The 11,505-nt window shown below is 45.9% G+C and overlaps 1 protein-coding gene across 5 annotated transcripts in view; it reads right to left on the bottom strand.

Moving 5' to 3' along the window:
- Positions 1–11,505, bottom strand: part of SRD5A1 (steroid 5 alpha-reductase 1) — a 58,331-nt gene that overhangs the window by 9,192 nt on the left and 37,634 nt on the right. The window contains exon 4 of one of the 5 annotated variants that reach the window (XM_065584197.1): positions 7,420–8,826. The exons of 3 other annotated variants lie outside the window; for them this stretch is intronic. In XM_065584197.1, the coding sequence (XP_065440269.1) occupies positions 8,753–8,826 (74 nt within the window). In that variant the 3' untranslated portion in view covers positions 7,420–8,752. Of the gene's footprint in view, positions 1–7,419; positions 8,827–11,505 lie in introns of those variants that run through there. One more of the 5 variants, XM_024109624.3, reaches the window with a different exon arrangement.

The following is an 11,505-nucleotide window of genomic DNA, read 5'->3' as shown; positions in this document are numbered from 1 at the left end:
CCTATGATTGCCAACAATGGTGAAATCAAATTAATGACAGTGGTGTGTGTGGAGCAAGGGCAAGTGGGTGGCCCAACATCATAACAAGTAGATAATGTACCACAACAAGTGCCCAGATTCCATTACAAGATGGATACATAGGGATGATGAAAGTGAAGTGGGTAGATTTTAGAGCAGCTACAAGAAACGACATGAGGAAAGACTGACAGGTTGGAAGAATAGTACCTTCCTCTAGGTAAGATCTATATGAACTCTCATAAGAATTTAGATATACCAATTCAGATTGCTGGTGAGAAACAAAACAAATCATGAGGCTTAAGCATCTCCAAACCTGGAAAAAGACCCAGGCTTATTTTGGTAGTATTGTAAACAGGGCTTTGGAGCTGTGCTCTGGCTCTGCTCCAGCTCCAGGCAAAAATCTGCAGCTCCACTGCTCCGAGCTCCGCTCCAAAGCCCTGATTGTAAAAGATTTGTCAGCTCTCACATTACTACACCCTCAAAAGGGACACCATCAATTTCAAAACAAGACCATTTTAAAAAAATGAGTTAAGTGTTTTGAGTTACTACACCTGTCCTGGGGTCCTTGTTTTACAAATACATTTTCCTGTTTTAAAAATATTTTTCTGCCCCTTCTTGCTGTGTGAAAGACTCACACATCCTGGGGAAATGGGATCTGATTTAATCTGGTCTCCTCACAGGTGCAGGTGTTCATATTACCAGATCCAACAGCAGGATCAGGGTCTAAATAATTATTATGGGGAAACATTAAAACTGATTACACCCAAAAGACTGTCAAGTGCACAAAATAAATAATTTGGCATAATTTTTCTCCACTTTTTCATTTAGGTTTCCCCCCGCCCCCATATCCCCTCCTGCTTGTCTTCTGTACCACTTCCCCCCCCTCCTTCTCAACCTTTTCTGCCTTTCACCAGGCTCCCTGTGCAAAAAGTTTGCAAAAGGGAACTGGCAAGGATTATTCAGTTTTCTTCTTCTTTGAAGGCATTGGTAAAAGCTTGATGTAGGAGGAAACTGGAAAAATCCTAGGCAATTTGCCATGGCAAACTATTTATACCTGATTGTGTTTATATTGAGCTTTAGGAACTCTAGCCACAATTGATCTCACATCACTGCAGCTCGACAGTGCTAGCACCTTATGAAAGTGCTAGTGTAGAGCAGCGGTAGCAGGGTGAATTTGATTTAGTCAGGAAAACTCGATTTAATCATGGATTTTCTACATAAAAGTGCATTCTTGTTGGTTATCATAACCTTAATACATATCTTCACAACTCAGAGATAGATGAAGGTTTAATTTTTAGAAGGTACACACTAGACATTTTTGAAGTGATTTATTTTGAAAACTTTTCAGATTAGTTTTACAGTTATATCAGAAAATGAATGATTGTTTGGGTATTTCATTTACCAAAGGTAATTGAAAGGACAGTCACCTGTTCCGTAACTGGCGTTCTTCGAGTGATTGCTCCTGTGTATTCCACAGTAGGTGTACATGCTCACCACGTGCACTGGTGCCGGAAGTTTTTCCCTTAGCAGCATCCGTAGTGGGGGAGCACCGCTGCGACCCCTGGAGTGGCGCCGACATATTGCGTCATAAAGGGGGCTGCGTGCTCCCCCCACCCTCAGTTCCTTCTTGCCGCCAGTGAAGATAGTCGGAACTTGTGCTCCAGCTTTGCTGCAGCAATTCTAGCCTTAGTGGTATCCAGCTTTCCCTGAAGTTACTTGTTGAACTTTCTCTGTTAGTGCTGGGCTCGGGGCATGCCCCGTGGCCCAGGCTTCAAGTCGTGCGACTCTTCTCGCAATCCTATGCCCAGAAGCGATCCACATACTCAGTGTCTTTGCTGTCTGGGCAAGGCTCACATTAGTGAGAAGTGTACAATTTGCCGCTCCTTCAAGCCCCGAACAAAGAGGGAGTGTGAGATCCGACTCCGAGCTCTCCTAATGGAGTCGGTGTTGACCCCAGCACTGGGCATTGAGCCGACCCCGCGCCAGGCACCTCGTCCTTGACGCGCAGCGAAGCGCCCCCGGCGCGCTGTCCTGATTCCGCGCCCGGTACTGTGTTGTCGGTGCGCAGCGAGGCCCCGTCGACGAGCCGGCACCACTCCCCTTCTAAGAAACAAGGGAAAACTCAGCGGCGCCGGGAGAAAGATCGGGGGGAGGCTAGACCCGCATTGGGCAGCCCACGATCTCCATCTGGACCAAGACCACTGACTTGGGTAGAGTGGAGTAGTCCGGTGCCGTCCACGCGTGCCTCGCCAGAGGTGAGAATGCCTTCGACGCCGGAGGCAGCTCAGGCTGCATGCGACATCATGACGCTTCCGGTACCGGGGGCGCCGCTCCAGTCGGGTCCCCAATCCCGTGGGAAGCCTTCGCTCACTGCCTATCGACCCTCTCCAGACGTTTCCGAGGTCAAGATACCATCCCGCTTTGAAGGGCTGAGCTGCGGACCTCGGCGCGCCTCCACGCCGCGAGCAGGATTGTCTGCGAGCGAGCTTTCCAACTCCACTCCGGGAGACCGTAGGGGAGGCACTAAGAGACGGCGCCACTCCTCTTCGAGCCTTGACTGCAGGGACAGGTCTCGTTGGCGGCGGCACCGCCGTTCCCGCTCCGGCACCTGCCATGAAAGGTGCTACGCCCGGAGCTTGTCACAGGACTCCCACGCACCGAGGCGTCGTAGTCTTGGGCGCCGGAGGCACTACGGAGACAGCACCCCCGACTCCTACCTGTCCTCGTCCAGGGGCCGGAGACGTCATGTTTGGGACTGCTCCAGCCGTTCGCACGGCACCGTCCGCTCATCCCGGACTTCGGCTTCGGAACGCAGCCGCCCCTCGTCGAGCCGCTCGTTGCTGCAGGACCAGCTGGCCCTTCCGGACTACCTCGCGTCCCAGGGCCAGGCCATTCCCTGGCAGAGACAGTGGTGCCAGTGGGCACCGTGGCCCCAGGCACTGGCACTGCTGGGACCCCGCTCCATGGCGGGAGCATCCCAGGCCCAGCCGACGTTGCCGCCTCAGCACCACGAAGAGGAAGTGGGCACTGATCCTCTGGCACCGACTCGGGTCCCGGGTCAGGACGTCGAGCTTGCAGTACAGCCCAGGTGCAGACAACACCGCGGCACCGACCTCCTCGGCGCCAGACAATTCTGTGGCGCCACCACCTCCTGTCTCTCAGGAGGATTTCAAGGTCCACCAGGAGCTACTCAGGAGGGTGGCATCGAACCTCCAGCTCCAGCCGAGGAGATGGAGGAGCCGTCGGACACATTGTTTAATGTCCTGACCTTTTCGGTGCCGGGGCGTGTGGCCCTCTCGCTCCATCAGGGGGTGGCCAGTATTACTACTGGCCTCTGGCAAACCCTGGCATCTCTCTGCCCGATCTCCAAAAAGGCCGAACAGAAGTACTTTGTGCCCACAAAGGTGCACGAGTACTTATATTCCCACCCAACTCCGAACTCTCTAGTGGTGGAGTCGGTGAACCACCGAGAGAGGCATGGCCAACCCGCTCCTACCTCTAAGGACAAAGACGCTCGCAGGCTGGATTCCTTTGGGAGAAAAGTGTATTCATCTGCGAGTTTTCAGCTCAGAGTGGCCAACCACCAGGCACTCTTGAGCAGATATGATTTTAACCTGTCGGGGTCCCTTCCCAAGTTTGAGCTCTCCCTCCTCGAGAAGGACAGGAAGGAGTCCTTATGGATGAGGGTGAGGCGGCGGCTAAAGCGGCGCTCCAGGTGGCCTCTGATGCGGCAGACACGGCCGCTTGTTCGATGGCCGCGGCGATCTCCATGAGAAGGGCATCCTGGCTTTCGCTCTCTGGCCTATCGGCTGAGTCCCAGTCGATCATGCAGGACCTGCCGTTCAATGGTCGGGCCCTGTTTGCAGATCAAATAGATATGCGTCTGCACGGGATGAAAGACTCCGATACCACCCTGCAGACGCTGGGCCTGAACCGCCGGCCAAGGACAAGCCCAGGCTTCACACCTCTGCTCCACAGGCTCGGGGTAGATATGAGCCCCTGCCTAAGAAGCAGCGGGAGCAGAGGCGCTGGTCACAACGCCAATCCCGCTCGGCCCCTCATCCGGGGCCCTCTAAGGCCAGGAGGCCAGGGAAGCGGCGTTTTTGACTGCTTGCGGGGGGTCACCGGGCCTGTTGCCAGGTTAACCGCCCCCCCCCAGTTAATAAAGTTCAGGTTTGCAAATCGTTTACCTGCCTTCCGTTTGCAAGGGTCCCGTATTACTACGGACCGCTGGGTCCTCAACACTGTATCCCTGGGGTACAGGTTGCAATTTGTTTCGCCCCCTTCCAATTGCCCTCCAGCCAGGGAATCGGCAGAGGACCCGGAACATGCGCTCCTCCTGGGTCAGGAGGTACAGCGCCTCCTCTCCCTGGGAGCCGTGGAGAGGGTACCTTGGGAATTCCGGGGCAAGGGATTCTATTCCAGGTATTTCCTCATCCCGAAGGTGAAGGGTGGGCTTCGGCCCATCCTCGATCTGCAGAAGCTCAGCCAGTTCTTGGTATGCTGCAAATTCTGCATGGCGTTCCTAGCCTCTATTATTCACTCCCTGGACCAGGGGGATTGGTTTGCAGTGCTGGACCTTCAGGATGCCTACTTCCACATCCACATTTTGGAAAGTCACAGGTGCTTCCTCCATTTCCTGGTGGGTCAGGACCACTACCAGTTTACGGTCCTCCCCTTTGGCCTCTCGATGGCCCCCAGGGTTTTTACCAAATATATGGCGGTGGTAGCGGCCCACCTCAGGAGGAGAGGGCTGCAGATCTTTCCCTACCTGGACAATTGGCTGCTCAAGGGCAAGTCCCTGTCCCAGGTGCAGCAGCAAGTACCCCTCTTGCTACGCACCTGCTCTGCTCTGGGCCTAGTGGTAAACGAGGAGAAATCCACGTTAGTTCCAGTTCAGTGCATAGAATTCATAGGAGCGCTGCTGGACTCCCAGGCGGCCACGGCCTCCCTTCCAAGGGACAGGTTCGAGGCGCTCAGAGGCCTCGTCGCCTCGGTCATGGCCTTCCCGGTAACCACGGCTCGGATATGCCTTCAAATCCTCGACCACATGGCAGCATGCACCACAGTGGTGCGACATGCCAGGCTCCGGATGAGGCCCCTCCAACTCAGGTTGGCCTCCCGCTATTCGCAGGCCAGGGACGGCCTGGACAAGGTTGTCACAGTGCCGCCAACGGTGGTTGCAGACCTCCAATGGTAGTCCCTTCCGAGCAACATGCTCCGGGGAATCCCCTTCCGAGACCCCTCTCCCTCAATAGATCTAGTGTCAGATGCCTCGGACCTGGGCTGGGGAGCCCACGTGGGGGACATCAGGACCCAGGGTATGTGGTCACCCGAGGAACTGACCCTGCACATAAATGTCAGGGAACTCAGGGCTATGCGCCTGCTGTGCCTGGCCTTTCGCCAGCACTTACAAGGGAAGGTGGTCAGAGTCCTCACGGCCAACACCACTGCAATGTATTACATCAACAGGCAAGGGGGCACGCGCTCCAGGGCCTTATGCCAGGAAGCCCAACTCCTGTGGGAGTTCTGTATAGCCCACAACATCCTCCTCCGAGAGTTCCACCTACCCAGCGAGAGCAACATGCTCGCAGATCACCTGAGCAGGGTGTTCTCACATCAGCACGAGTGGTCCCTGCACAGGGAGGTGGCAGAATGGATTTTCCTTCAGTGGGGCACTCCCCAGGTGGACCTATTCGCCACCGCCCAGAACTGCTTCTGTTCCAGGGTGATAGAAGGCGATGGGGCCATGACGGACGCGTTCCTGCTCGATTGGTTGGGGCCCTTGATGTACACCTTCCTACCCTTCCCCCTCATAGGCAGGGTCCTACAGAAGGTGAAGTCAGACGGGGCGAGAATTATCCTGATAGCCCCGGATTGGCCCGTCTACATAAAAGTGCATTCTTGTTAGTTGTTATAACCTTAAAACATATTCTTCACAACTGCAAGATAGATATAGGTTTAATTGTTAGAAGGTACACACTATACATTTTTAAAATGATTTATTTTGAGAACTTTTCAAATTAGTTTTACAGCTGTATCAGAAAGTGAATGATTATTTCGTTTACCAAAGGTAATCGAAGCAGATATTTATGAAGTCATTGGGAGGTGAACTATCTCCAATTCAACAGGTTAAATCATTAATATTTGGAGGATTTTCTTGCCATGCTGAGAACATCACCAGACAGACCTTTAAATTGTTTTATTTAACTAAAACAACATTATGTATGCTGGATTTTTTTCTTCAACAGCAAACATAATATTTTAACAAAACAAGCATATGAATTTTTGAATTTAGTTAAACATTCACATTTTTTTAAATCAGGTTTGTTTTTGTTAAAATTGTTTTTAACTAAATTATTTTTATCCACCTGAGTGGTAGTGATGTATCAATATGTCCTAAATCTGGGAGAATTGCCTACAATTTTAAGGAGTCTACTACAAAGGGAGTAGCCTTAATCAGTTTAATTCTGCAGTTGCCATTATCAGCCTCCGGCTACTTAGTTTACTCCAGTCCCTCCATGCCATATATCAGGGTGGATAAAGATCAATGATTTAAAAAAAAATTTTAAAATGTATTTTTTGGATAAAATGCTTTTTGAGGAAAGACACCTATCTAAAGATAGTTTTAATTAAGATACATTATAGCTCAAAGATATCTCATCATGGAATAGGGATTATAAATTCTATAGTATGAAACAATATATTCATGTAATGTTTAAGAAAAGTTTTGTAAATGAGTTCCAATAGTTCATGGATTAGGGATCTAATCTTATGGGGTTTCAGGGGCTTCTGTATAGAATAGTTAGGTTAATCTTTCTATATGCCCAATGGGACTTAGTGCTCAGTCTAGAAGATACCATCAGAGGTGCTTAGTTTTGCAGTTCTCAAACTGTGGATTTGCGTCTCCAGTGATAACATGCTTGTTAACAGCAAAAATTTTTTAAAAAAAATAAACAAATAAATGGAGGTGAGAAATAACAGACCTCAACCCTATTGTCCCTTTGCAAATTTGTGTACACAGAGTCAATCCCTTACCTCTCTCTAAAAGTGAAAAGTTTCAGAAAGTTCAGTGAATAGGAGATTGTTGGAGGCGGAACAGATCTGGACAAGGAGAAGAAGTCTGGACATAAATGTGAGAAGGGACAGGCAGTAGAAACAAAAGTGAAACTGTTTGAGCAGCATATTCCAGAAGTCTTGAGGTCTTTCTGAGTGTAGCCTTCATTGATCTGAGATCTACCATACTATTCTCTCACTAGAAGGGAAAACCTAGAATGGCAGCAGACCGTAAAAAAGAGCTAGTTTGGGAATATTTTAATGAAGTTCCTCTACCTGTGGGTAAGACAGACATGCATGCAAAATGCAAAGAGTGCAACAAAGAAATGCAAGGCCAGGATCTTCAGGTTGGTAAACTTTTTTATTTCATACTCTTTCTTAAGGACTGCCTGTCTTCCTTCAGGACTATTCTTGAATTCCCATGTTTGAGCAAAAAATATAGTTGTTACTCTATGGTACTATCATTTTAGATGCAGTTGTAATAAAAAATAAATAGCTGAAATAGGCAGATCTTCCTTTTACAATTTCACCTTTAAAGTAGTACAGAATGTCAGTGAATGCACTGAGTAATACTAAATGAGCAGTATGGTAATAATAAAGAACTGCATTGACTTATTTTGTTTAGGAGAATTCATCCTCAACATACAGTAACTCCTCGCTTAATATTGTAGTTATGTTCCTGAAAAATGCGACTTCAAGCGAAATGATGTTAAGCGAATCCAATTTCCCCATAAGAATTAATGTAAATATGGGGGGTTAGGTTCCAGGGAAATTTTTTTAACCAAACAAAAAACTATTATATAGATATACACACAGTATACATTTTAAACATACAATATAATACTGTTCACAGCTATGATTGTGAAGCTTGGTTTAGGTGGTGAAGTTAGAGGGTGGAAGAGGGAGGGATATTTCCCAGGGAATGCCTTGCTGTTAAATGATGAACTAGCACTCGGCTGAGCCCTCAAGGATTAACAAGTTGTTAATGTAGTCTCTCACACAAGGCAGCATGAACACAAGGTAGGGGAGACGGCATAGCAGACAGAGATAGACACACACCTTGTGTATGGGGGAGAGAGATGCACACTGCCCCTTTAAGTAAGCTGACCCACTCTTAAGTGCATTGTCTTTTTAAGTGGATCAGGAAGTTGAGACAGCAGCTGCTGCCCCAAGCTCTGTCTCTCTTCGTCCGTATCCCCTCCCTGTTCTATATGGAAAAGGGGTAAATGGGATGCAGGAGCAGGGGGGAGGGGAACACCCTGACATTAGCCCCCCCCTGCACAGCAAGCAGGAGTCTCTGGGAGCAGCTCCAAGTCAGAGGGCAGGAGCAACACATGGCAGAGGGGGGGGAGGGACAGCTGAACTGCCTTGATAGCCAGCTGGGCGGCTGCAGCACAGGGAACTTAGGGGAGCAGGGAGCTGATAGGGAGGCTGCCGGTCCACCCTGGTTACAAGCCCCCACCAGCTAGTTGCAACGGGCTGCTCTTCCTGCAAGCAGTGGACAAAGCAGGCGGCTGCCAAATGACGTTAGAAGGGAGCATTGCATAACTTGAAACGAGCATGTTCCCTAATTGATCAGCAACGTAACAAGGAAACAATGTTAACCAGGACGACTTTAAGTGAGGAGTTACTGTACAGGATTCTGAAGACTATCCACCTTCAAGATCACCATCATTTTCTATAGTTTCAGAGTATCCGCCAATGATAGTGTTTGTCCCATCATGTATGTCACATAGCCACACAGTATATCACCTGTAGCAAAAAGAAAAAATCTCCATCATCCAGAAACAACTATAGGTAAGTTTGTGATAAGAACCAACAGATTACAAAAAGAGGTAATTGATGAAAAAATTGCCCAGTTTGTTTATGCAACAAACTCTCCTTTTCATATGATTGAGAACCCACACTTCATTAACATGGTTCAGTCATTAAAACCAGGATACAGTCCACCCAACAGAGCAGATGTCGCAGGCAATTTGCTGGATAAAGTGTACGAAACAGAAATTGAGCAGTGTGCAAAAGGTGAAATTGTTAGCCTGAGTCTTGAGAGGTGGAGCAATGTCCACAATGATCCTGTTGTATGTGCTCATGTGATAACAGAAGAAGGGAATGTCTTCCTTACAGAAACAATTGATACATCAGGAAATGCACACACAGCAGAGTACTTACAAGTAGCAGTAAAAGCTATAACAAACTGAAAAAAAAATCAAGTGTCCAGTACGCAGCTTCGTCACAGACAATGCTGCAAATGTATCCAAGATGAGAAGAAACTATTTAGAGAGTGAAGAGAGCCCCAAACTAATAACATACGGTTGCAGTGCTCATTTGATGCACCTCCTATCCAAAGACTTCAGTGTTCCAGAAATAAAACTAATGTTGTTGAAATTGCAAAATACGTCCGTAACAATCACTTTGCAGCAGCTGCTCTGAAAAAAATTTGAAGAACCAAGCTAACTCTCCCACAAGACGTGCGATGGAACTCAGTAGTGGACTATTTTGAGCACTATATTAAAAACTGACCTAATCCGATGACAGTTTGTGAACAAAATTGTGAAAAAATAGATGGCACTGTCACAGCCAAAGTTTTCAACATTGGGCTTAAGAGAAATATTGAACACATACTGAGTACCCTGATGCTATTTCTGTAACCTTGAACAAAATACAGGGAAATAGCTGTTTTATTGCTGATGCTGTTGAGATTTGGAAGGAACTGAGAGATCTTAAAAAGAGAAATATGCAATGGCAGAGTTAAATTACAGGCATTAAAAAAATGAATGGGACAGTACTCTCTCCTGCTCATTTTCCTGCAAATGTTCTGAATACTTGGTACCAGGGTCAAACCTTAATTGCTGAAGAGGGGTTGGCTATGACATGGACATCCAGCAATCATCCCTCCATAATGCCAATTATAATAAACTTCAGATCTAAGGGTAAACCATTCAAGAAATATACGTTTGCTGATGATGTTTTAAAGAAAGTCACACCAGTGAACTGGTGGAAGTCACTTAAGCACTTGGATTCAGAGACTGTTGAAGTGATAATCTCACTTTTAACAGCAATAGCTTCTTCTGCCGGTGTAGAAAGAATATTTTCTTCCTTTGGACTAATTCATTACAAATTGAGAAATCGTTTGGGTCCTGAAAAAGCAGGAAAGCTTGTTTCTCTTTTCCAGATTATGAACAAACAGGAAAATGAAGGTGAAGACGACTGAGTTAGCCACAGAAGCCAATATTTTAAGTTTCTCATGTTGACCTGGCTGACACAGTTAAACAAAATATTAAAAAAAAATTAAATTGACTATTTTAGTTAAACAATTTTAACAAAAACAAACCTGATTTTAAAAAACTTGCATGTTTAACTAAATTCAAAAATTCATACCCTTTTTTGTTAAAATATTATATGTTTGCGGTTGAAGAAAAAAATCCAGAATACATAATGTTGTTTTAGTTAAATAAAACAATGTAAAGGTCTGTCTGGTGATGTTCTCCTCTTAATAGAGCATGGCAAGAAAATCCTCCCTATATTAATGATTAACCTGTTGAATTGGAGATAGTTCACCTCCCAATGACTTCATAAATATCTGCTTCAATTACCTTTGGTAAATGAAATAATCATTCACTTTCTGATATAGCTATAAAACTAATCTGAAAAGTTTTCAAAATAAATCACTTTAAAAATGTATAGTGTGTACCTTCTAAAAATTAAACCTATATCTCTCAGTTGTGAAGAATATGTTTTAAGGTTATAACAACTAACAAGAATGCACTTTTATGTAGACATCCATAATTAAATGGAGTCTTCCTGACTAGTGATTTAAATCAAATCCACCCTGCCATGTATACACCTTATTTCAGATCCTTTCCTCCTTCCCTTAACCTCATTTTTTCCGAGACGTGAGAAGGAAGTGGAAAATAATCAAATACATAAAATAAGACTAAGTGCTTAAACTGATTTAGATTACCATTTTTAATAATTAAGTGACTTTCCCCAATAAATGCTTACATTAAAACTTTGTGCTTGTCTTTATAGACCTAACACAGATAAGAGCTGAATATGAACATATTATTCAAAACTAATCAGTCTTATGATTCACACAGCAGACTTTTATTAATTGCAATGTATTATTAGATTATTAAATGTCTTATCTGTATAGCTTGTTTGACTGGAGAGGTTATTTGAATAAACTACCTAATATCTCATTTGCTTTATAGGGTGCTTTAAACAATCACTTAACGTTCCTTAGAAGTGACAATTAACATACTCTGTTAAAAAAGGGAAAAATGAAATTGGCTATGCTATCGTTAGGTTAGGAGCTTTTTATAATTATTCTTTACAAATCTTTCAGACCTTATGTTACAACTAGATATAGTGTTTAACTCTTCATAAATGTTGGTAGTTTACATGATCATGTTCTAAATATGGCCCCAAACC

Source organism: Chrysemys picta, chromosome 2, assembly GCF_011386835.1.
Source record: "Chrysemys picta bellii isolate R12L10 chromosome 2, ASM1138683v2, whole genome shotgun sequence".
NCBI lineage: Eukaryota > Metazoa > Chordata > Testudines > Emydidae > Chrysemys > Chrysemys picta.
Note: the sequence above shows the minus strand (reverse complement) of the source record. Positions and strands in the feature narration are given on the sequence as shown.